The sequence below is a fragment of the Saccopteryx bilineata genome, chromosome 2 (genome assembly GCF_036850765.1).
Source record: "Saccopteryx bilineata isolate mSacBil1 chromosome 2, mSacBil1_pri_phased_curated, whole genome shotgun sequence".
In the NCBI taxonomy this organism is placed as follows: domain Eukaryota; kingdom Metazoa; phylum Chordata; class Mammalia; order Chiroptera; family Emballonuridae; genus Saccopteryx; species Saccopteryx bilineata.
In genome coordinates, this window is record NC_089491.1 from 5,778,072 (window position 1) to 5,804,061 (window position 25,990).

The 25,990-nt window shown below is 46.7% G+C and overlaps 1 protein-coding gene across 3 annotated transcripts in view; it reads right to left on the reverse strand.

Annotated features, from left to right (window-relative positions):
• Positions 1 to 25,990, reverse strand: part of FUBP3 (far upstream element binding protein 3) — a 57,260-nt gene that overhangs the window by 22,485 nt on the left and 8,785 nt on the right. For 2 of the 3 annotated variants that reach the window (XM_066255971.1, XM_066255969.1), the window contains exons 2-7: positions 18,640 to 18,745; positions 6,883 to 6,916; positions 4,217 to 4,266; positions 3,865 to 3,936; positions 2,596 to 2,653; positions 369 to 531 (exon numbers count right to left, since the gene is read on the reverse strand). In XM_066255971.1, the coding sequence (XP_066112068.1) occupies positions 369 to 531; positions 2,596 to 2,653; positions 3,865 to 3,936; positions 4,217 to 4,266; positions 6,883 to 6,916; positions 18,640 to 18,745 (483 nt within the window). The remainder of the gene's footprint in view (positions 1 to 368; positions 532 to 2,595; positions 2,654 to 3,864; positions 3,937 to 4,216; positions 4,267 to 6,882; positions 6,917 to 18,639; positions 18,746 to 25,990) is intronic. The other variant, XM_066255970.1, reaches the window with a different exon arrangement.

Here is a 25,990-nt window from a genome sequence, read left to right on the forward strand (position 1 = left end):
CACATTTAGGCTCAGACAATGAGGGGAACTCTATTGGCTCTGGACACTGTGTTTTTATCTGCGATGCCGTCACTCAATGGTAGCAGCTTCCCTGCCACAGTGGCTGCTACACGTTCATGGAGGTGCTGGCATCATACCTGGGGTCAGGCCTGCCTACAGGGCATGTCCAGAAACCAGCTGTTGAGTGGGGGGCCCATGGAATCCCCTGGGCAGGGGCTCCGAGGGAGCTCTGGCCCATGGCAGGCACAGCCAGGTCAGCCCGGGGAAGTCAGGGTTACGACAGGACAGCGCGGGGAAGTCAGGGTTACGACAGTACAGCCCTCACCGGGAAGGTGAGGGAGAGAAGACTTCGCTGAGGGCACACATACCTGCAGCTGCTTTATTGTTTCCCCGCCTTTGCCGATGACCAGACCCACTTTAGACGCAGGGATCAGGATCTCCTGGATTGTGCTGTTGCTGTCGATGTCATTGTGAAAACCAGGTCCATTCCGACAGCGGTCCACAATCTGCCCCAGGAGCCGCTTGGCTTGTCTTTGGGAGGGAGAAGAACCACAAGGAAACCAGCTTAAATGAATGTTCCAGGCAATCATGAAAGGCGAACAGCACTGGGGAAAAACACGAAGGAGTCAAGGGAGCCCTCCGTCCAGCTGCGCTCCTGCCCCCACAACCCGGGAGGTCTCTGCCATCGCCACGCTACCGGGCTGGAACTTAAAAGGAACGCACACAATACCAGCATTTCCGACACAGCCCTCTCTCAGGTCTGCTCTCTGCTTGTGCGTGGGTCTCACACTCACTCCACAAACATGTCTCCTCCCCTATTAAAACGCCAGCTGCACTGGTGGCAGAGACCACCTTTATACCCTCTGCATCTCGCTGTTTCCCAATCCAGAGAGCATACACTCAACAGACATTGGTTAAGTTAGGGCAGGAGAGAGAGCAATGAAAAAGAGAAGAGAGCAAGCAAGGGTTAGTCATCATCATTTGAATTCCCAAACTGAATTTCTTCTCCATAACCAACCAGACTGCTCTGGGACTCTGAGCTAAGGCTGCACATCACCAGTTTGGTTTCCAGGGTGGAGAAGGGAGGCGGCCGCGTCCTGACGCCACTCTGCGGTCACAGACACCTGCTCTGCGCTGCTCGCACGGCGTCTGCAGGCCCCTGAATCTTACGGGCAACACGACTTTGTGCTGAAACAACACAGCCCGGCCCACCAGGTCGTCTGTCAGGCCAATTTCCTTTTCTGCACCAGAATCCCCCCTGGCTGACATCTGCACTATTTACTCTTCAAATCACCATGTATCTATTTTTTAGTTCCTCTAATAGCAAAGAATTCAGCTTCTAAACAGGCTGGCCTACTGTGCACCGAAGAAAGCAAAATTGTTTCTTCCTAAAGTTATTATCCCATGGCCTCCGCTGCTTGGACAGAACAGGAAGCAGGAACAGGAGAGTAGGAAGAAAGAAAAAGGCAGAAAACAGATGTTGCCCTTTGTGGTCTGGAGCCTTTGTGTACAGAATCAGCCTCATGCATCTCTCAGTTACAGCAGCTTTTTAATATTTTGCTTGTGTGCTAGATTAACCTGCGTCGGAAGGAAAAAATGCCTCGACTCCAGCAAAGCCATCTCGCTTGCCCTGTAATGCACACCTGCCAGAATTACTTATTCTGGTTCACTGCTTGCGACATTGCAGCAAAACAAGAGAATTTAAACTCATCTAGACTCCCTGAGAAATGGAAACAATAAAATAGCCCTACCTATTGAGCCAAACATAATCTCAGCACCCCTCTCCCCAAATGCAGCGCTGCTCAGTAGACTGAAAGAAGAGAGTGTGCAGAAGCTGAGTTAGTACATCCCTTTCCTGGGAGGTTCCTCGCTTTATGAGGCCTACACGGTACAAGGCTCTGAGCGTGTGCGCCAGGTAGGAATGCAATGCTAGCCGTCAGACTGCACAAAGACTCAGAGTCAGAACACCCTCGGGCTGGTCCACGTGGCCAGGAGTCCGTCCATTTCCTGGCTTTACGAGGCCTACACGCGGTACAAGGCTCTGAGCGTGTGCGCCAGGTAGGAATGCGATGCTAGCCGTCAGGCTGCACAAAGACTCAGAGTCAGAACACCCTCGGGCTGGTCCACGTGGCCAGGAGTCCGTCCATTTGGCTCACAAGTGCGAAGGGCAACAGGATCAGCCGCAGGCAGAGACCTGGGAGTGGGATTCTCGGTGGTTCACAAAGTGACAGGCTCAGTAACCCAGGCATGTGCCGGTAAAGGAGTATGAACAAGAAAGAAGGTGACTGGAGCCTTCAGGCCAGGCGCCCGATCGCTCTTCAGAGCCTGGTTTATGAAGTAGGTGTTATGACTGCTGTGAGTAGTTCTATAGGGTTTTTATTTTTTTAAAGGTCTTAGCTAACTTGTGCATTGAAGGTAGCAGAAAAACTCCCCTGGGGTGCAACCTTCTAGACCCTTCTCTACAGAAGCATCTGCTTCGGTGGCCAGACTGGAGCACAGATTGACAGTGTTCAGTAACAGTTTGTCCTTCCATTGCTCCCCGTCTGGGGAAGGAGGAAGAAGAGTGAAAGGAAAAAGTAAATAAAATAAACTTACTCAATACTTTCTGGGGTTCCGGTAAGTACACAGGGCCTCTCTGGAATCCCAGAACTCTCTATAAGAAGAATCAAGAAGACGAGGTGTGTTGGTGGGCACCAGGCAACCTTGCACCTGGCCTCTGCGTAGGGACGTCTCTCCGGGCTGGTGCCGACACCGGCCCTACAGAAGCCCAGGCTCCCAGAAAAAGACACTTGCTTCCACTTGAGAAGAGAGCATTAAGCCGGTAGCTCCACCCTAAGGTTCTCAAAGTAGACACGAGTCCCTAGGGGAAGGCGAAGACTGCAGCAGCAGTTTGTGAGCGGGTCCTAATTACCAGCTCTGCTTCATTTCTGACCCACTATGTACTAGTAAGCGCCTGAGTCACTTAACCTGCAGTTATGTTTCTCCACCTGCAGAGTAATTTACTGCTCACTGGTTTGCAAACAGCTCTGAGGCACCCTAGTAAGAAGTTTCAGGGTATGCACATTGGGACTATTCCCATTTCTGCACGAATATCCCCACGGACCTGTGACATCTATGTGGGACTGCTCTGGGCCATCTGACAGGAGGAAAGTCTTTCTTCCAACGCCACACATGACATTTGACTTTCTTCCTAAAAATACTGCTTCTTAAAATGCTTACTCAGAAAAGCGAAATAGCTAACAGCCGTTACTGCCTTCAAGACACTATAAAAAGTATCTTTTAAAATGACAAACATTTCCCTAGTCACATATCCTTCAAACCCCCTCCTCCACTATGGAAAGAAGTCAAACTCAAATTAGATGATACAACTATAAATAAAATACGAGCTCTTCTTCTTCAACCTGCCTCTCTCCACACTGCCCAGTAAAAATGGGCCTAGCAGGGAAAGGTCCTGAACTGGCTGAACAAGTGCTAATTTAGCCAGAGCCCCCCGGCTGGCCTCTTTCCGCAAAGGGCATGGTGGTCTGGTCCTGGGGAGCTGGCGGGCAATTCCCAGGAGTGACCCCAAGGCCACAGGAGTCCTACAGGTCCCACGACGTCCAGTATAACATTCTGGTGCAGAAAACAGAGGCCCTAGAGTGGCAGGTGCTTGGGAGAGGCCACGCGGCCACAGGCCTGTGCAGGTCAGCCCGCGAGGCCAGGTGGGGGGCCGCCTGGAGGTGCAGCCCCAGGGGTGCGAGGACAGTAACGCACATACTTACCCGCATTGCCACCCCTCCCACTGCACGCAGAGCCCTGACTCTGAGAAACTCCACAAAACACCGATTTCTACCAAACTGAGCTCTGAAAAAAAGAAGCCCTTACCTGAAGCAATCTGAATTTTGCAACCAGATTCTGCTTGAATCCGTGAAATCTGCTCACCTCCCCTGCCAATAACTGAAACAAATTGGACAGGGTCAGAATATGCCCCACTCCGTGTTTATCCATGCACAAATGACAACTCAACAAACATCCACATTCAGCTCACAGCTCAAGAGAGAAGAGGGGGCAGCGGGGGAGCGCATGGACGACCTGGGCCTGGAGACAGACCCGGAGCCCGGAGCCTGGAGCCCAGTGAGCAGTGTGCAAAAGCAGTCTACTGCAGGGAACACCCCGATCGAGCAAAACAAAAAGGACAGGCAAGGATGAGGGGCAAGTGCGACCCGCGGATACTTACTAAATCCAACCATCTTGTCAGGCACTTTGAACTCTTCCGTTATTACTGCCCTAAAAACAAAGAACATTTTAGAAAACAATATAGAATTCTCAGATATTTTAGGTTCCCCAAATTTCCCATACTGGTCATGTCGAAAGATAAAAGCTTAAAAAAAATCATGCCGACTTAGCCAGCAAGTCCACAACCATCTACACAGAGCATCATCCAATGCAGTGCTCCCCAACCTTTTTTGAGCCACGGATCGGTTTAATGTCAGAAAATATTTTCAAGGACCCAGCCTTTAGGGTGGGACGGATGAGTCTTAGATGGATGTAACAGAGGGAATCTGGTCATTTTTTAAAAATAAAACATCGTTCAGACTTAAATATAAATAAAATGGAAATAATCTAAGTTATTTATTCTTTCTCTGCAACCGGTACCAAATGGCCCATGGACCGATACTGGTCCGCGGCCTGGGGGCTGGGGACCACTGCTCTAATGAACCTCTAGGTCAATCACTCTTTGAAAAGAACCAAGCCTCCATGAGTTTGTATCAGAGGAAGAAACCTCTGAGTTTTCATTAAAACCATCACCTCTCCTCCCAACTGCCTCTTCTTTATACAGCTATCGATGCCCGGGAGCTCAGCTAGGTGTCAAATGGGTCACTAATCCCACGACACTGAAAGACACTCTGGGGCGCTGGGGGAATTTAGACATCTTTCTTGTGTCTTCTGTACATGGAGAAATACTCAACTTTTCTTCAGCATTCCCTGTTTCCCATCTTTGGGCTGCTTTCTAGCCTCCCTCTAATTTTTCTCTCTTTTAGGATAAGACAACCCAAATGGAGCCAGTATCCAGTGGAGGCCTAATCAGTGTTGACCAGGACAGAATAATGACCTCAGTTACTCTGCAAGGTACTTCTGTTAAATGCTATTCCACCCATTATATGCTTTCTTTCTGTCTTTTCTTTTTTAAAACAACTATTGCACTGGCTCTTTCAAACAAACCTTCAAATTTGCCATATAGTGTATTGTGGAAAATATCCAATTTGCCCAACACCCCAGGAAGCAATTAAATCTAAACATTTATCTTAGGAGGAAGCTAAATGCAAGTAGTATTAAAAAAAAAGAAGGTAAGCGTTTTAAAACATGTCTCACGCAGCTGGATTTTTACCCATCATGGAAAGAACTGAATCAAGTGTGTGTTTTAGGGAAAGTGCAGCACTTAGAAGAAATGCAATAGCATAAATAGCACTTGCCATTGTGTCACTGTGATGAGAGCAAACCATCTTTTCCTCATGGAGTTTACATCCTCAGGTTTATGCCCAGGGATTCTCTCTGCCTCTTGGGATCGGATCTTCAGTTCAACCTGAACCCAGACAAGTCTGGCCTTCCTAACCAGTGACACTGTGGATGCTGAAGCCAAGCCTCGGCTGACCTAACACGCCTCACAAGCAGGTCCACGTCCCTGTAGAGATGGGTTTCCTGACCGTGCTGAGGGGTAACAGTGGTCCCTTCTGTGTAGCCACCAAAATGCTGCTCATGTGTGCAGCACAAACTGTCTATTCTCAGAAAATATTACTGGAGAATTTACTAGAAAGGTTCACCACTATCACAGTACAAAATGTCACAAAACTCAGCTCCTCAGCCCTCAGGAACAATTTAAGCAGACTCTCTTTGAGGAGGACACATATTAAGATGAATGGTTTTGGACTTAGAGCAAGACAAAACTCTATACTAATTGCAAAACTGCAACTTCTCTAATGCACAAAGTATAAACATTTTGGAAAGTAAAATCCTGATTAGTTATGGCTTAATAGGAAAGTTATATTTGATACTACCAACCTTATTTAAATTACTTAATAAATTAAAAACAAAGCAAACAAGGAAACAACAAAAAACCCAGGATAAACCTCTTGATTAACTTATGACTAGTGATTTCTAGAAACTCCCAAACATTTGTGTTGCATATGCTAGAATATAACTGTATAGTTGCTGATGGTTAAGAATAATATGTTACAGTAATGGATACAAAACATACACTTTCATCTATTACCAGAAGAAGCTGAGGCATATAGTTTCCTATTTTTATCTTTTTTAAAAGGTAACACTGTGACCACAAATACCCTAATCTTTTTAAAACTTCAGAGATCTTCGTATCTTTCTAACCGTCAATGTTTAAGAAAAGGCTGTGAGGGGCAACTGAGGCAGGGAAGTGACTGGGCACTTATCCAAGGTTCTCTGTCAGGTCCCCTTCACCATGACAGTAGTGGGGGATTCAGGCTCCCGATTCTCTGAAGACCAAAAGCTACATTTTCACTTAGAAAAGATGTTCTCAAGTGAAGAGGTTAAGGATTCATAAAACACTGGGAAAACCATCAACACAGGACGGAAAATTTCACTCTCTCACTTTAACTTAAGTGTATGTGGGCGTAAGGAGCAGCGCCAACATTCTAGTCTTTGAAGTTTACATACACTTATGCTGATTTTTTAATTCCTCGTGTTAGTTCACCCTCTGAGCTTTCACCGTCTTAGAAAGGGCTACAAAAAAACTTGCGTCTTAAAGAAATCTAGCCCGTGGTTTTTCAACACTCTCAACCTCTGACTTTCTAACACTCCCGTACAGATGGTGGATCAATAAACAATTAGAAATGATCAATAAATAATAAAACATAACCCACTGCTTACCTTTGATGTACCAAGGCCCCTAACTGGTTACCTACTGTGGCAAAGAGAAAGAGAAAAGAAAAATCAAAGCATTAGCACGGATAAACTAACTTTATCCTTACACAAGTTCTTACCATTTCAAGGGGAAAAAAAGAAAGGCAGGAAGAAAGCAAATAGTAATTTAGGCTCAGTGGCTGAAATGAATGCGTTATATGATATGAAACAGGAGGGGACATCTGATCAACACAGTCGCCAACCCAGTGTCCAGCTGAACACAGGATAAGAAATTGATCTGTGTGTCCACATGCTGAGAAGCCTGGGAGAAAATCCTGCTTGCCTAAATCCCTCTTACTTCCCACCTCCCTCCTGCTCTGGATCCAAACTCAATATAAAGATATTGAGGTTCCTTCTTTCTCTTTTTAAAGCAAATGAGAAGACCTGACCTCAGGCTCAGAAGCATTGTTCAGGGCCCCTCCAGGCAGCAGCCCTCACTAAGACCATGTGCATATGTTCCTGCCCTGCACGGGAGTGCTCCATCCTCCCTGCCCTCCCTGGAGCATAAACTCACGGACAGGGTCTGGCCTCCTCCCTCTGTGGGCCTCTGCATCGCCCACCACAGCCGTCTCTAAGACACTACGAAGGAGCAACGGCCTTTCCAGCCCATTTCACAGAGACGACAATGCCAAACAGCCGCTCAGGGCGAAAACCAACTCTGTCATCACATTCCCACAAAACCACTTTAGCTCCGCTTTTTGTTTCAGTTTCTCCTCTTTATAGATAAATGTCTCCATCATCGCAATCAGCAAAAAGGATTCTGCAGTGTTTCTCTTCTGGCAAATGCAGCCCAGGAAACATAGCCAACAACGAAAAAGTATAAATACCAAACATATTACAAGAAGCTGCACAACATACTAACAATAATATTCAGAAATATGACTGGGCAAAGTTATAAGCAGGGCAGATCAGAGATGAGTGGGAAGGATCAATGACATCGACTTCAGAACAAAGAGGGACATGGCTTAGCATCTGAAATGCAGGACTCCAATTACTCTTCCTTCTGCTTAAACTTAACCCTGTCTTTCTCTGACTGGTCATAAAAAGACAAAGGGAAAGAGGCCAGGCCCTACTTTAAACGGAGAAAACACACAGAGAAACAATGCTAGCAGAAGTGAACGAAGCTACTGAGTCAATACCATACTCCTCCTGGATCAGCAGCGAGATAATGGTCTGCAGCCAAAAGAGTGACATTACATACTATTAACCCGCTTGCCTCAGGCATAGGACCATTGTTTTTCATTGACTGGTAGGTTTTTCCTTTTGCATGTCCAGTTTGAACATTATGAATCTTCTCGCTTGGGACAGGTAGCATTCACAACTCCTCCGCCACGTGAAAACTCAACAGTTACCAGCTAAGGAAAGAAATCCTTGCCACACACTCAGCCCTGCTCGTGGTGAGAGCGGAACATCCGTCACCTGAGGCCGTGGGTATGAAGGAGAAAGTCCAGACGAGTGCCCTCAAGTTTGGTTAGCTGTCCCTATCGAAGGGTCAAACTCAGCTTCCCTGATTCCTGTCAGTTGTCTTTTCTTTTCAAGATTTTATTTATTTGGATTAGAGCAGTGGTCCCCAACCCCCGGGCCGCGGACCGGTAGCAGTCCATGGGCCATTTGGTACCGGTCTGCAGAGAAAGAATAAATAACTTACATTATTTCCATTTTATTTATATTTAAGTCTGAACGATGTTTTATTTTTAAAAAATGACCAGATTCCCTCTGTTACATCCATCTAAGACTCACTCTTGACGCTTGTCTCGGTCACGTGATACATTTATCCCGTCCCACCCTAAAGGCCGGTCAGTGAAAATATTTTCTGACATTAAACTGGTCCGTGGCCCAAAAAAGGTTGGGGACCACTGTGTTAGAGAGAGGGGGGAGAGGAAAAAGGGGGTGGGAAGGAGCAGGAAGCACCAACTTGTAGTAGTTGCTGCTCATATGTGCCTTGATCAGGCAAGCCGGGGTTTCAAACCGGTGGCCTCAGCACCCCAGGTCGATGCTTTATCCACTGCACCACTGCAGGTCAGGCCTGATTTCTTTTCTTAGAGGTGAAGAATCCACTGAAGACAGAGGAATGGAAATGCCTTGAAATGACGAGACCAGAGAAGAGGCGCCTCCTGCCCACACAAAGCCCTGTGGCCGACCTGGCTCCGGCCGCCGGGCTATGCAGCAAGACTTGTCAAAAGGCTGGCGGTCTTCAGCTATTTCAGACAGAAACGCTGCAGAGACCGAGAAAAGGGCAATGCCACCATAAAGAACTCCAGGAAATTCTGGAAAACACACAGAAGGAACCCGGTCGAAGCCATTTGAAACCGCGTCACGGGTGCCACACACACAGCGTCATTTCAGACAGTCAAGTGCTCTGCTGACAAGTGGAGAAGCGCTGCTTATGAACTGAAGGAGGAGTGCGCACACCACCGTCCCACGAACGGAGGGCTGCTGAGAGCCACCCGCTGAGGGAGGAGACCAACTTGAACGCAGCCCCAACTCGAAGACGGTGGGCTCCCAGGGTAAATGGTCTCCCTCGCCACGCCAATGCCACCGCCCAAGGCTGAAGCACCCGGCCTCGAGTTCATTCCCTTCAGAAACATTCCCCTTTGGCGCCTAAAAACGCAGAGTAGCAGTTAGGCAAGGGGCACTGGGCACTCAGACACAATCTGGTGAGGTCCAGCTCCGAGCAGGGGGGCGGGGCTGGCGGTTCCGCTCAGTCTTCACGATGAAGAGAGCTCACGTGAGGGAGGCACATGGGGACGCCCATCAAGCACAACTGAACGGTAACTACCATCATTCTACCGCAAAACAGAAAAAATGCTGAAAACCAGTCCCTACTGCCCCTGAACGGTGGCATGCTGGCTGACAGCGGTTCCTCTTGCCCCAACAGTCCACCTTCGTTCAATACTAGCACACTTGGCAAACACACACACAGGTGGCATCCTCACTTACCGTGCACACTACAGAATGAGCAGCCCCCGGGGCTGCAGAAAAATGAGCTTCCCATAGAAAATACACACGCTGCAACATGAGAGATTCTTTCTGCAGAGTAATACTCCAATTTCAACAATGATTTTTGGTAAAACAAACAGAAAACAAAAAAACCAAAGCAGCTGGACACATTTTTACCCATTAGTAAGGAGAGTCCTCATTTTTCCTCCCCCGAAAGAAATCGTATGGAGCACCACCGGGAACAGCGCCCACCTTCCAGCATGCATCCTCCGTGAGAGCGAGCCCCCCCCCCAGCAAGGCCAGGAGCACCTCAACCCTCCGACAGCAGACCACGCACGCTGGCCCCATGCAGGGCCAGAGGCAGGTGTGGGAGCCGATCAGGAGGGAACGGTCAACGGTTTTGGCAGGAAGGCAAACAAACAAATAAAGCAGACCCTCCTGGCCAAACCCCGGAAACAACCCTGCTGGGCCCAGGCTCAGACTCCAGCTCCCGGAGGCTCCGAGCCCCCGTCCGGCTGTCACCCTGACAGTGAGCTGCAGCCCCGTCTGCAGTCCTCCGAGCATTTTTTAAAAAGCTTCTCTTCTAGGGACAACACAAAGGCGTTCTGTGTTCTAAGCAGGGATGCTCACCCCAGGACCAGAGAACAGGGACATGCTGAGTTCAGCTGAAAGCCCTATTAGGCATGCAGTCTCTTACTAACTCTACAAATTATTCTGTAAGAGTGTTTATCTCATTCTCGTCCCTCTCACTTGCAGCCTTTCAAGCTCCTGTGAGTAGCAAACGGCACCACCACGAGCTGTACAAGGTGCTTTCTAGGTGCCTCCCCTGCCTGAACCCACTTAGTCCACAAGCGCCCCGGAGGCAGGTGCCATCACTACCAATCACATGTTACCCACAGGAAAGGTGCAGTCGCACCTGAGCACTCGCAGCCCTTGGAACCGTGCACAGGTGCAGGCCGGCGCCCACGTGCACTCTGTGCCCAGCATACCTTTCCGGTCCCCAGGATAGAACGGTGAGCAAGGTCACCTCGGCCCTCAAGAAACTCAGTCTAGCCATGGCCGGTTGGCTCAGTGGTAGAGCGTCGGCCCGGCGTGCGGGGGACCCAGGTTCGATTCCCGGCCAGGGCACACAGGAGAAGCGCCCATCTGCTTCTCCACCCCTCCCCCTCTCCTTCCTCTCTGTCTCTCTCTTCCCCTCCGGCAGCCGAGGCTCCATTGGAGCAAAGATGGCCCGGGCGCTGGGGATGGCTCCTTGGCCTCTGCCCCAGGCGCTAGAGTGGCTCTGGTCGCAACAGAGCGACGCTCCGGAAGGGCAGAGCATCGCCCCCTGGTGGGCAGAGCGTTGCCCCTGGTGGGCGTGCCGGGTGGATCCTGGTTAGGCGCATGCGGGAGTCTGTCTGTCTCTCCCCGTTTCCAGCTTCAGAAAAATACAAAATAAATAAATAAATAAATAAAAAAGAAGCTCAGTCTAGCCAGGAAAGCAGAGAGCACTGTGAGGAGCAGACACCTGACCACGTCTCCAGGGACGTGGCGGGGTTAGGGACCCCCCTGCACCCCTCCCCAGTTCAAGTGCCTACCAAAGGCCTAACCCAAGGACCCCTCGATTAAAATGAAGAGGAAAAGTCAATGATATGGATTTACACTATACCTTATTTTTATTTAATCCAGTGGTCATGAAATTAATTTAGGGATTCATGACCAGCTTTATAAAAAAAATGAAATAGGAAAGTGTACTATATATAGCAATGTATATATTTCATAAAGCTTTTATTTCAGTTACATGTGTTTTAATATGTGTTTAATAACTAGTTCTGGTGGAAATATGAGCATTTCTCACATGGTAAGTAGTATTTTAAAAATTTGAAAATGATGTTATAGTCTTGATGATACTCTTATGAAGTAAGACATTATTTCCATTTTACAGGCAAGGAAACAGAGGCTCAGAGGGGTTAAGCAACACACCTAAAGTCATACAGTTAACAACTGGCATAGCTAAGACTCAAACTCTAACCCACAGCCTTTGAGTCCACATTTTCAAGCATCACTATTATGGCCTAGGGCAGTGGTCGGTAAACTCATTAGTCAACAGAGCCAAATATCAACAGTACAACGATTAAAATTTCTCTTGAGAGCCAAATTCTTTAAACTTAAACTATATAGGTAGGTACATTCCTTATCGAGGTAGCGTCTGCACGTGGTATTTTGTAGAAGAGCCACACTCAAGGGGCCAAAGAGCCGCATGTGGCTTGCGAGCCGCAGTTTGCGGACCAGGGGCCTAGGGGGCAGAGACCCAGGTTCAAAGCCGTCCTTCTGGCATTTACCCGGTATCTGCCCTTGGTCAGACCATTTCTTTTTCTTTTTTTTTTTTTTTTTTACAGAAGCAGAGATAGACATGGACAGACAGACAGGAACGGAGAGAGATGAGAAGCATCAATCATCAGTTTCTCGTTGCGACTTCTGAGTTGTTCATTGATTGCTTTCTCACATGTGCCTTGACTGCAGGCCTTCAGCAGACCGAGTAACCCCCTGCTGGAGCCAGCGACCTTGGGTCCAAGCTGGTGAGCTCTTTGCTCAAGCCAGATGAGCCCGCACTCAAGCTGGCGACTTCGGGGTCTCGAACCTGGGTCTTTCCGCATCCCAGTCCGATGCTCTATCCACTGCGCCACCACCTGGTCAGGCCAGACCATTTCTTGATACCAGTTTCCTAGGCTATACAATCAGGAGTTGAGGCACCAAGCTTCCTTCCAGCAGGGAGCTCTTCTTATCCTGTCCAGGGCCCCCACCACTCCAGCTCTAAACCCTGGCAACCACCTCCCTTTTCTCCATCCCAAGAAGTTACCTGCATGCACTCATACCGTGTGCAACCATTTGGGGTTGGCTTTTTTCACTTAGCACAATTCCCAGGAGATTCAGCCAGGCTGCTGTGTGTATCCACAGTGTGTTTTTATGGCTGAGTAGCATTCCCTGGCATGGATGGACCAGTTTGTTAACCATTACCTATTGAAAGACATCTGAGCTGATTTCAGTTTGGGGCTATTCTGAAAAAGCCGTTATGATGATTTGTGGGTAAGTTTTTGTGTATGATTTCTTTTCTCGGGAATACCTAGAAGTGAAACTATGGGCTGAATGGTAAGTGCATATTTAGTTTTGTAAGTTTTCCAGAGAGGCTCTACCACCAGATGTGTCTTTCAAAGCTCCCCGGGTGATTCTAACACCCAGCCAGGTTAGAGAGCCACTCTGGGCCACATATTTTCTAAAAGAATTAAAAAAAAACACCTATGAATCCCCTTTTAATTTGACATCTAAATTTCCTCCGAGGTTAATAGCTGCAAACAATATAACAGATATTGCTTATGAGCTGCAATAATATCTCCACTGTAACACTGAAGCTGCAGGTTTTGCCCGTTCATTTTTGTGGAAGATGTCTACAATTCAACCTGGCTAAGCCAAGCATCACACCAACCAGTCAGCTCGTACTCTGCCAAGAAAAACCTGCGCTTTCTTTCCCACATCGCACGTGTTAGAATGAACCCAATGACTGCCACTTCTGAATTCTAACCCTAAAGTGGATGGAGAGAGGGAGAGGCGACTGCATGACCCTCTGCCATGAGTTTGTTACTTGGATAAAATCAAAATCCCACCCTGTCCTTACAGTATTTCTCACCAAGACTCTCATGCTTTGTTGCCTTGTTCCCCACCTGGAACTCTGGACCCGTGCCTTTTGAGGTGTTGGGGAGTTTTACCACCTCAGGTGATGCACCATATGGGATGGGCACAGTCTCCAGCACAGGCAGAGGCTCGGTGAGGTCCAGTTTAGGCCAAATGGTGCACAGCCAGGAAGAGCTGGAACAGGGCTGCCTTCACCCTACCCACGCCCGCCCGAGCCCTGGCAGCGCCTCATGCCCCCCAGCTTGAAGACTAGTGCTTGACAACGTCCCTAATTTATGTTACCTCCTCCTTCGTAAGAGGCCCCCACCCCCGCCCTCTCCCACTCTAGGAACTGGGTTTTCATTCTGGCTTATCCTTGCACATCCATCACTATGCTCCACGTAGAAAAGGGGTCGACGTAGATGCGATTCACTTTTCTCTCTTTCCAACGTAGAGAGCAGTATTTCCGGGCCACTGCCTGCGTGGTGCGGGCCACGGGCAGTGGTCTGCACGCCATGCCCTTCGGCAGCGAGAACCTTGGCCTAGCACGCACAGGCACCTCTCATCCCTCTTTGAAAGTCTGGCGTTTTATTAAAAATCTTTCTTCCTCCCTCTTTCTTCCTCCTGTCTTTGCCTCCTTGCCCTATGCCACAAGTGCTTAAACAAAACTTGGAGAGGACCACAGAAATATTCGAACCCAGTACTTCTGTAAAGAATTCACTTGACAGTACACCCCAAAATTCTTCTTTCACCCCACAAAAATATCACCAAGATAAAATGAGAAGGTGTGGCACCATCTAAAAAGATGCGAAACACCAAAGAGAACCTGCCAGCCACGGCAGTAACAGTGCCGTATCCACCCCAGTTCTGGGCTGGGCCATGTTTACACAGAGGTCAGGCAGAGAGTGAGGCTCCTCTGATCCAACTAAAAAGCTCAAAAGGCCATAATTACCTAAAACTCTCCTGGGTAGTAAACTTGAGAAGAGGCTCTCACTGCCTCCCGCAGTGCGGAGGGGATGATGAGAGGAGGGACTTTCCCGACTGCCAGCCAGCCACCTCTGGGCTCCAAGTCAGAAGCCGCTCCTGCTCCGAACAAAGGCAGGCAGACAGTGGGACCTGACACAGGGACATTTGTTTAAGGAAACTGGGGGGGGGGGCAACCCTCTGAACACCTCCCTAACTTAAGATTAAGGCAGTGTGCGAGTTCATCATTTGCCAAGGCTGGTTTGAGACCCAAGGCTAGAAACAGAGCTGAGGACCAGCTGCCCATGTGGGACAAGGAGTGACGACACAGCCGCGCTCCCTGGTGTACGTGTTGCCCGCGGCTGCTTTCAAGCTCCAATGGCAGAGCTGAGAAGGTGGAAAAGAGACCATAAGACCGAAAGCCTAAACTATTTACTACCTGGTCCTTTAAGAAAAGGCTTGCCAACGCCCAGTTTAGATTAAACTGAAATTCACAATTCTAAACCATAATGCTATTCTCTTAAATTTGGAGCTGACTTCACAGAAAATTTTCTAAATGCTAATCACAGGACACAGAGAAGAAGAATTAAGCATCAAGCATTCCCTCCCTCACTCTGTACGGTAAGCAGGAGAACAGACAACACGCTGGTGCTCAGGGCAGGCACGGTCTCGCAGGAGAGGGACAGATGCACGCTGGTAGCTGCAGAATAAAACAGGCAGTGACACGTGCCCTAAGGGAAAATGAGCTGCTTCAGAAGTTCAGAGCAGAATGTGATTATTCCCTGGTGAGGTGAGTGTGTGAAAAGGGAGGAAGAGAGAAAGAAAGGGAGATGGAGAAAGAAGACAAAAGAAGATAAAAAGGCTGGGCCACTGAAGTGGGGCACTAAAGAAAATCAAAAGAGAAGAATGGCCTGCCCTGTGGTGGCGCAGTGGCTAGAGTGTCAACCTGGAACGCCGAGATCGCCGGTTTGAAACCCTGGGCTCGCCCGGTCAAGGCACATAGGAGACACAATTACTACCGAGTTGATGCTTTCTGCTTCTTCCTCCTCTCCCCATAAAATTATAAGGATGAGGACAGGTTTCTACGCAAATGTCTTTTCTATGAATTCTGAGACCGATGGGCTGAACAGGGAGCAGCCAGGTAAAGAGCGAAGGGGGAGGACGCGTTTCTAGAAGAGCCAAGAGAAGGAACAGATGGCTAGGCCAGTGCAGAGTGTGAGTGGCGAGGGAGACCAGAGGGCAGGACAGTGTTGCCAGGTTAGAGCGGAACTCCCTGGTTCATGGGACCTGCCACAGGTCTCAAAGCAGAGGAACAGAACTGGTCTGACTGGCTCCAGCTGTGGCACAAAGAAAGTGCGGGATGGAAAAGCAGCCACACCCAGGACAGTCCCAAATCGGAGAGTCTAACATCTGAGAGACTGTTAGGAAGCGTGGGTGCCAAGACTGAACATGTTAACAGTTCAAGCCCCGTGACCCAAAGCTGGAGGTCAGGACACCAAGCAGGCTCTGAACTGCTCTTGCTGGGTGAGCGGGCTCCCGAACCGGCTGTCTGACAGACAGCTCACACCTGCCTGGGAACACAGCTCAGGCAGGTCCCTTTCTGCATCAGGAACAAATCTCTCCCCTTGCTGTACTGCCTAGCACCAGTTCTAATCCTCCTATTCACATACTTGTTTGCATATCTCGATGTCCTGAATAAACTGTGAAGGTTCTTTCTGGTCGACTTTTAAGCATTGAAGAACTTTTAAACAGACCTAAGTAACAGCTCCCCAAACTTCTAGGGGACTGAACTTTAAACTCCTAAAGGTTAAAGAACCCAGATTTACAGGAAAGTCAGAAAGTTCAAATTGCTAAAGAAGTGATCTGGTGAACTTCTGTCAAAAAAGCCCAAGCCAAACCAAATAGAAAATTGCAACTCTTTGGAAATCTTTACTGAAGAGAAAAGTGACAGCGAGGATCGCTGCTTGTTTTTGCCTCTGCCTTTCTAAACTTCATCTTACAAACAGCAACACCGTGACCCTCAGAAAGCTTTGGTGTGAACGTGATCACTTTCCTTGACAGGATCTGTTTATTCACATATTTATTCGGGAGAACAGAACTGGCCCAGTGACCTTGGCCCCGTCAGAGGACAACCGACAGAGGATGCTTTGGCAGGCCCCACTGTCCAGGGTTCTCGCTAAGTTCGACGGCAAATCTCAAACTGTAGAGTTTGAGACCGACTCGGAAAAAACAATTCGAGTAATTCTGTTATTTAAAGGGTTAACTTCATCAAACAGTAATGCAAATTGTAAAAAGCCTGAGGACACTTCTTGTTTTCAGACAGTCTGTTCTGTAAGACACAGGCATCCAGGGACGTGGGGAGACCTAGCATGTTGCTGAAATGTTTTTAGTTCTCACCTACTGTAAGTAGGCTAACTATATAGAAAAAGAAGAGAGAGAAATGGCATTCACTTTCTGATTACAAGGACTTAGTTCCCAAAAGGCAGACATGTAAAAGATCATGCTTTTCAAAAGAGGTGAAAATATACAATACGTTAATAAACTGAAACTTCAAGTGAGAATCTGGTCAAACTAGTGACTTATGATTAGCTCCAGTGCCTGCTCCCTAGTCTATCAATCAGTTCAGATCCTTTTGCTAATTTCTTTCAAATGGGTAGGCAAACGATTAATGGGAGACAAAAGTCTGCAGAATGCCAGCAATTTAATCTGCAAATATCTGGGCATTTCAACGCAAAGGACACAGTGAATACTATTCACTGCTTGCAGCTTCGCACTCAACCCGACCCCACAGAGTGGGTGAAAATCAGGCTGAGAGTTGTGAAATGTATTGATTTGGATTTCTGGAAACGGTGGGCCAGAGAGACTCTGTCCATTAACAAGATATGTGTGCAGAGCCAGACAACTGAGTTCTACTTTCCTGTTGATGTCTCATAGGAGGAACAGAAGGATAACTGCCCTAAAAAGGTAAAAAGCTTTTGCTAAGGCTAAAATGCAGATAGTGCCATTAGTCATATTGGGTCTGAGAAACCACTGACACCAGACAAATAAAAATGATCACGAGCAGCCGTTTAAATAGTCACCTTAGTGCCAATGGCCTGGAGCAGGTTTGCTGTTTGTGATTATAAACATCAACCATTTTTTTAAAACAGACAAGAACTTTTACACCCAAATGTTATCCTCTAAAATCTTCACAGTGCTAGAATCTAGACAATTATTCCAAAAAGGTTCCCACATCTAAAAGTAACCCTGATCTCCTTTTTCAGAACCCCCAAGGAGACTAGAGAAAGCAGTCACGCCAAATGCCATTTGTTTCTGGGTATATATAAACGTGCACCTTTTGTTTGAAAAGATTACACAATACACACTGTCACATGCCTTGATTTTTCTCACTTAGTAAGCAGTCACAGAGATGTGCACAAACACATGCTTGGATGCACATGCAGACTGCGGGGACTGAAAGGCAAGACACTGGCCCACCTACAATGTGAATATTCATGTGCCATCTAATGTACCTCACGATCCCTTTTATAGTACACTTTGTGGAAGACAAAATAAGATAAAGGAAGTCCAAGTTTTCTGCAGAAACACATATGACTGATACTCTGCCAGGGTGCTGGTGATCGGCACTTTTAATTGGTCTCAAATAACAAACGAATGAATGAATAAATGAATGAAAGAAAAATGAATGTTTCTAGAAAGACCCTGTCATAAATGGGAATGGTGAAAATCCAGCAGACAGACGGTAGAAAGGTCACTCACTACCCCCTTCCTTTCTGTAAGGTCAAGATGTAACCACAGCTTCCTTAGAGCGATGCAACCAAAACTTAGCTTTTCTCTGGAGAAGGGTGGGAACTTTGATCCCTACATGTGCACTGGAAGAACGAAGGGCTAACCCAGCAAAACTCTCAAATCTGTCAAATTACTTCCACGCTGATGCTCAAAGGCCAAGTTTTAACCTGAGAGCCCAGCTAAAAAGATTCCTGTATTATCAAGGCAAATAAGAACTCAAATGCTGGAGAACTGCTGAGAAAAATCACCCTAAATATTTCCCCCCAGCCTTTCTTCTTCAGAACGAGGCTGGCGAGAGCTGTTAAGGAAATGGCTGACGCAAACTCCAACTTAACTGACAGGTTCACTACCGTCTAAAAGGCAAAGATATTTACAACAACTTACCTCCATCATCCAAGGGCCGTTTTTGGACTCCATATCCATACACTGAGGGGTCCACTAGAGGTGTGGAATTATTCAAGTGAGGAATTGAATCAATTTTAGCAGCAATCTACAGAAAGAAGCAGATTTATAAATATTCAGGAACAAATCATGGCTCCATTCGAGGGAGAAAGGCAAGGGCCCTCGTTAAAGGGCTGTTTGTCCATTTCTCCCCCAACCTAGATTAATATAAGGCAATGTCACTGTTAAATGAGTTTTCTTTTGGTCTTAATAATAATGTCTTTAGAAATAAAAGTTTCAAAAATTTGCCTTTTAAAAGCAAATTAGTGCCTGACCAGGCAGTGGCGCAGTAGATAGATCATTGACCTGGGATGCAGAGGACCCAGGTTTGAAACCCCGAGGTCGCTGGCTTGAGCGCGGGCCTATCTGGCTTGAGCGTGAAATCGTAGATATGACCCCATGGTTGCTGGCTTGAGCTCAAGGTCACTGGCTTGAGCAAGGGAGTCACTGAGTCAGCTGGAGCTTCTCCCCCCAACCCCGCACCCTCCGTCAAGGCACATATCAGAAAGCAATCAATGAACAACTAAGGCAACAAAGAAAAATTGATACTTCTCATCTATCTCCGTCTGTCCTACCCCTTGTTAAAAAAAAAGAAAAAAAGTAAATAGTATTTTTAAGTTAGCACTTAAAATACAAGTATACTGTATTTGAAGAAAACAGCAGGTCAACAATATAAAAAACTGCTCTAAACCTTTTATCACACAATTCCTTTAAGAAACAAATTCTTTAACAATCTTTAAAGGCCATGTTTGCTCAACCAGTGAGTACACAACTAAATGAGACAACTAAGTGGAATAGCAAGTTGATGTTTCTCTCTCAAATAAATGGGGGGGGAAAGGGTTGTGTTTGCTCATCTGTGACAACTCTTTAGGACTATATCCATCCTATTAACTTTAACGTCTTAACAGTGATGATGCAATCTTACTGAGTTAGAGCTATAACGCAGTAAGCTGCTCTTCATTGTAAGTGTCCGAAGTGAGGGGGTAATTGTCCACACTATTGTAGAAGGGTTCCTGCACTGGAGAAAGTAAAAGAATCACTGAGAACTATCTCAACTTTTAATATTTATTATCAGTTAAAGAACAGAACATAGCTATTAAGAAATTTCCCTCAGAAACAAATGCTATGTAGAACTTATGTGCTTCATTCTCATTAAGAAATTAAATGTGACCTTCATAATAAATCAACTCTGAAAGGAATGTTTGTAGCAACTGCTCTTGATGTTAGTCCAAGTTAAGTCCAGCACACCTGTCTCATAGAGCAGTCTTTAGAGGAAGTTCTGAGCTCGTCCCAATGTGCTCCTAAAAGAAGTCTGAGACCTTCTGGGACCAAAATAAGTTAAATTACCTTAAACTAGTGGTCCCCAACTTTTTTTGGGCCACAGACCGGTTTGATGTCAGAAAACATTTTCACGGACTGGCCTTTAGAGTGGGACGGATAAATGTATCACGTGACCGAGACAAGCATCAAGAGTGAGTCTTAGATGGATGTAACAGAGGGAATCTGGTCATTTTTTAAAAATAAAACATCGTTCAGACTTTTTAAATATAAATAAAACGGAAATAATGTAAGTTATTTATTCTTTCTCTGGACCGATACCAAATGGCCCACGGACTGGTACCAGTCTGCGGCCAGGGGGTTGGGGACCACTGTCTTAAACAAACAACCAAAGACAATCATGAAAACCCAATGTCAGGTATCCTGGGGTCAGGTCTTGTCCTTTCCATTTACTAGTTCTGTGATATTGGGTGAGTCCCTTTCTTCTCTGCTTAAGATCCTCTGGGTATAATACCACCTGTTTTGTAGTTTTGAAAAGATAACAGCATACTCTGCACACAAAAGAGCTTTGAACACTGAAAGGCACTTCACAAACATCAGGGCTGTAAAACAAGGCGATTCAGCCAACAAATGTTGACTGCCTACTATGTGCTGGCTGCTCCAGGCACCAGGGCTCCTGAGTGAACAGGACAACCAAGCCCCTTTGCTCCGGAGTCTGCAGTGGGTGGGGAGTCACATACAACGCACTGATCATTTCAGCCAGCAATAAACATCATGCTAATAAGAGAAGATAATGATACAGAGAGTGCTTAGGAGAGCTACTTTAAATAGGGCCATCAGGTCAGGCCACTGTGAGGTGACAAGTAATCTGAGACCTAAATGATGAGCAGGAGCTGGCTATACAAAGATCTACAGGAGAGCAGTCTAGGCCGAAGAAACAGCTTGTACAAAGGCCCTCAGGCAGGAACAAGCTTGGTAGGTATAAGCCTAAACCAGAGAGAAGTTAATGTAATTAGAGTAGAAGGAATCAGATGTGTTCCAAGAAATGGGCAAGGGCCAGTTCACACAGGGCTTGACGGGTCATGGCGAGGAGCATGCATTTTATAGGAGGAGCGATGGGAAGCAACTACACAGCTTACTAAGGGAAGGAATGTGCTGATTAGTTTTTATTTTTTATTTATTTATTTATTTTTTTAATTTTTTATTTATTCATTTTAGAGAGGAGAGGGGGGGGAGAGAGAGAGAGAGAGAGAGAGACAGGAGAGACAGAGAGAGAGAAGGGGGGAGGAGCTGGAAGCATCAACTCCCATATGTGCCTTGACCAGGCAAGCCCAGGGTTTCGAACCGGCGACCTCAACATTTCCAGGTCGACACTTTACCCACTGCGCCACCACAGGTCAGGCCTGATTAGTTTTTAGACGGTCCCCTTGGACGAGGCAAATAGATTCTAAGGGGACCAGAGTAAGAACACTGTTTAGGAGGCATTCTAGGCAGGGGTAAGCAAACTATGGCTGGTGAAACACTAGCTTGTGTAGTGAAAGCTTTATTAGAACAAAGCCACACCCACTTTGTTATCAGCAAGTAGCTGCACAGAGACCTTTTGGTGTGCAAAGCCATACATGTGTGCATGCAAACACACAATGGACTATTTGGACCTTTAAAGGAAGTTTGCCTATTCCTGTCTACGCTAGCAATGATGGCAGCCCAGAGAGATGCTTGTTTAAAAACATTATTTTAAGTGAGCAATTAAAATACTAAGATAGACTGCTGATAGAAACCCCACCTTCTATATCCAAGTCTCTCAGGGCTAGTGCCCATTGGCTCTTAAACAAAATGCCATGGAAATCTTGCCTAACCATGTTCTGCCACCTCCTTGCTACACTGCTCCCCATATTTGTTTTGGATAAGCTTGTAGTGGTTGGCTACTTATCTAAGATACAAATGTTACCTGTAAGGATTCAGCTGGTAAAGCAGGGGAATTAACAAGGTCAGAAGGTCGTGAGGACGTGTGCCCCACGCCGTGGAGACCCTTCCTCCACCACCACATTTACTGAGTAGTCAGAGCTGGGGGGAAGGTTTGCAAGATTACGGGCCCAGTTGTTCTTGTAAAGACAGACAAAACTGTTTTTCAGAAGACAGTGAAGATGATCCCAAAACAAAGAAAAGGGTAAGACTATCAGTGAAGTCCCCCAAGTGTGCATGTGACATCACTCTCAAAGACAGGGCCCCAAACACAAACCCTAAACCAGGGGTCCCCAAACTATGGCCTGCAGGCCGCATGCGGCCCCCTGAGGCCATTTATCCGGCCCCTCGCCACACTTCAGGAAGGGGTACCTTCATTGGTGGTCAGTGAGAGGAGCACTGTATGTGGCAGCCCTCCAACCGTCTGAGGGACAGTGAACTGGCTCCCTGGGTAAAAAGTTTGGGGACCCCTGCTAAACGTTAGGCACTCTCCCTGCTCCCTTCTGATGATGCCTCTTGGCTTCCAGGTCTTTTTTCCTTCCTGTCCAAGTGACTAAAATGTTATTCCCGAGTCCCTAAGTCTTCCTTATTTTTTCCACAAAGCCGATATGCCAAAAGTGTTACAATGGTTTCCTGTTCCTAATACTGATTATCAGTAAGTGTCCTTCCAAAATGTGACTGAGGCTTTCAGATTTGTTCTTTTTTTTTTCTTCAGCGAGAGGGAGGGAGACATATAGGGAGAGAGAGACAGGAAGGAGAGAGATGAGAAGTATCAATTTTTCGTTGCAGCACCTTAGTCATTCATTGATTGCTTTCTCGTATGTGCTTTGACCAGGGGGCTACAGCACAGCCACTGACCCCTTGCTTAAGCCAGCGATCTTTGGGCTCAAGCCAGCGACCACAGGGTCATATCTATGATCCCATGCTGAATCCTGATTAGCCCATGCTCAAGCTGGTGAGCCTGCGCTCAAACCAGCGACCTTGGGGTTTCAAACCTGGGTCCTCTGCGTTCCAGTCCAAGACTCAATCCACTCTACCAGATTTGTTTTTAAATCATGTTTGTTTGCTTCAGGTATCTAAAATTTGGGAAATTTCCAACAATGGTTAAGAAGTATAGCTCTGAAGTCAAAAGACTGCATTAAATCCTTAAATGTTAGCTACAAGTTTAACATTATAGTATATCATTGCATCATAATTTACATTGATGTTACATTGTACATTATATTACAATATACAATATATCTCTTCATACAAATGTAACCTTATTCCAAAGGATATTAAATGTCTACTAAAATAACCAGTTGAAATTTAATGACTGCATAGTATGTGCTAGGTACTCTGCTAAGAGCATTTTAAACATGGTTATCTTGTTTATTCCTTACAACCAGTCTCTAGGAGGTTGGTGCTATTATTTCCATTTTTAAGATAAGGAAAAGTCAGCCCTGGCCGGTTGGCTAAGTGGATAGAATGTAGGCCCAGTGTGCAGACGTCCCAGGTTCTATCCCTAGTCAAGGGCACACATGACAAGCAATCATCTGCTTCTCTTCCCCTCCTTCTCCTCCTCCTCTCTCTCTGCCCCTCGCACAGCCAGTGGCTCAACTGGTTCAAGTGTCAGACCCAGGTGCTGAGGATAGCTCAGCTGATTCTAGCATCAATCCCACAAGGGGGTTACCAGGTGGATATTGGTTGGGGTGCACGTGGGAGACTGTCTACCAATCCTCCTCTCACTTAAAAAAAGAAAGAAGTAGATAAGGAAAAGCCAGACTCTCAGAAGCTGGGTGACATGTCCAAAGTCACACATCTTCTTTTTTTTTTTTTTTTTTTTTTTTTTTAACAGGGACAGAGAGAGGGAAAGACAGGGACAGATAGGAACGGAGAGATGAGAAGCATCAATAATCAGTTTTTCACTGCGACACCTTAGTTGTTCATTGATTGCTCTCTCATATGTGCCTTGACCGTGGGCTTTTAGCAGACCGAGTAACGCCTTGCTCGAGCCAGCGACCTTGGGTCCAAGCTGGTGAGCTTTTTGCTCAAGCTGGCAACCTCAGGGTCTCAAACCCAGGTCCTCCGCATCCCAGTCTGACACTCTATCCATTGCGCCACCGCCTGGTCAGACCAAAGTCACACAGCTTTAAGTGGCAGAAATGGTATTTAAGCCCAGGCCTGCCTGACTCGAGTCTATAACTACAGCACTAAACTACCTCCCTTTCCTCCACCTAAATGCCTTCTTAAACATATTTCACTTCTTGAGGACTTAAAACATAGTGATTTATAATACAAAGACCTCAAGTAATCTCACATTGCACGTGATCAATCTGAACAGTAGCTGCTTAAGTGTGATACGTTCTCAGTTAATGGGATAGGCCAGATAAGAGTACTGAAGCCAGAATATTCCAACAAAGGCAAGGTCACTCCAATCCTTAACCGGAAGCATGGCACTGAGGGGACGCTGCTACAGATTTTCAACCACTTTAGTTACTTCTCCCCATTCGGGGGTATAGGTGGGGAGGACAATGGGTTACTCACTACCTGTGTTATTTTAAGCACAAGATGAAATATAAATCAATGTGACAAGACTTAAATTAGCCTCCACTGCCAACAGTCAGTAGAAATGTGGAGGAAGCACTGGACAAAGATTCATCCAAGAGTTTCACTTTCCAGTCAGTTTTTCCAGTGTATGACCTTCGGCAAGACCCTAGTGGCCTTGCTCCTCGGTGTACACACCTGCAAAATGTAGGGACAAACTGTATCAACGTTTTCTTTTTTTTTTAATTTTTTTGATTTTTTTTGGGGGGGGGAGGGAAGGCGAGAGATAGAGAGGGAAAGAGAGAAAGATCACTCTGTTGTTCCACTTAGTTTTACATTCATTGGTGGCTTCTTGTATGTGCCCGACCAGGGAAGGAATCCACAGGTGGGACAATGCTCTAACCACCTGAACTACCGGCCAGGGCCTAAACCAGTGTTTTCCAAAGAGGGGCACACAGGTGATTTTGGGGAAGTGCATGGGTGAATATATATATATTTCCTACAGTTACCTTCAATGCCTGGCAAAGTTTTTCACTTATGATAATATAGCTTCTTTTAAAAAAAACATTTCAAGTAAACCTAGATTTTAAGGTTTTAATATATTAAATAGAATATTGAAAGTTAATTGATATAGCAAAAATCATAAGGTGGGAAACAAATTCTTAACTATGGCAATTAATTATGCCCAGTGCACACTTTTAGGACTAAAATTTTCTGATGACAGGTTTTGTAATCAGACTAGTTCTTCCTATAAATCCAAATAGGAAGCTGTGACTATTTCCACAGCTTCAGACGTTAACAGAACTTCATACTAAATGGAAACAGGGAAAGCCAATGAATGCCACTGAGTCATCCACATACTATGTCCATGCTGGAATTCAGCTACTGATGTTTGGATCCAGCAAGCAGAGGTGAAAGCTCACCCCACCCAGGAGCAGGGACTCAACTTGCTGGGGCCCTGGAGAACGCACAACTGTACTGAAAGTCTCTGCTCCCCGTGGCAGGAAGAAACAGTATGCAGCCGGAGCAGCTGAGCTGGCGGCTGTGCGCAATCCCAGAGCGCTGGGTCTCGAGCCCCAGTGCACAGGGGCAAGTCCTAGGGCTGCATCCCACGACCTGGTAGGTAACAGTGAAGAAAGCAGCAGACCACATATACTGCACTCTTACTAAAAGGCCTCCTTCAATCTTCACAGTGACCTTATAAAGTAGCTACTATTTGCATTACTGTGGGATTTGAGGCCTGCCTGGAATTGTATTCATGGGGATAAGGAGTTAACAATGTAAAGCACCCAAAACAATGCCAAGCACATGGTAAGGAACAAGGAATGCCTGCTATTTCAACCTTTCCTGAAGAATAATAGTGCAGAAAAGTGCATGGAGCCATGTACAGCTCGCTGAAGTGTCACGTACTAAAGGGTTCGTGTACGGGCATCCAGACCGAGAAACAGACGGCACTAGGACCCCCCGCAGCCTGCCCGGCCCCCAGTCACTGCCCAACCCCACTGCCCAAGGGCAACCTCCTAACTCC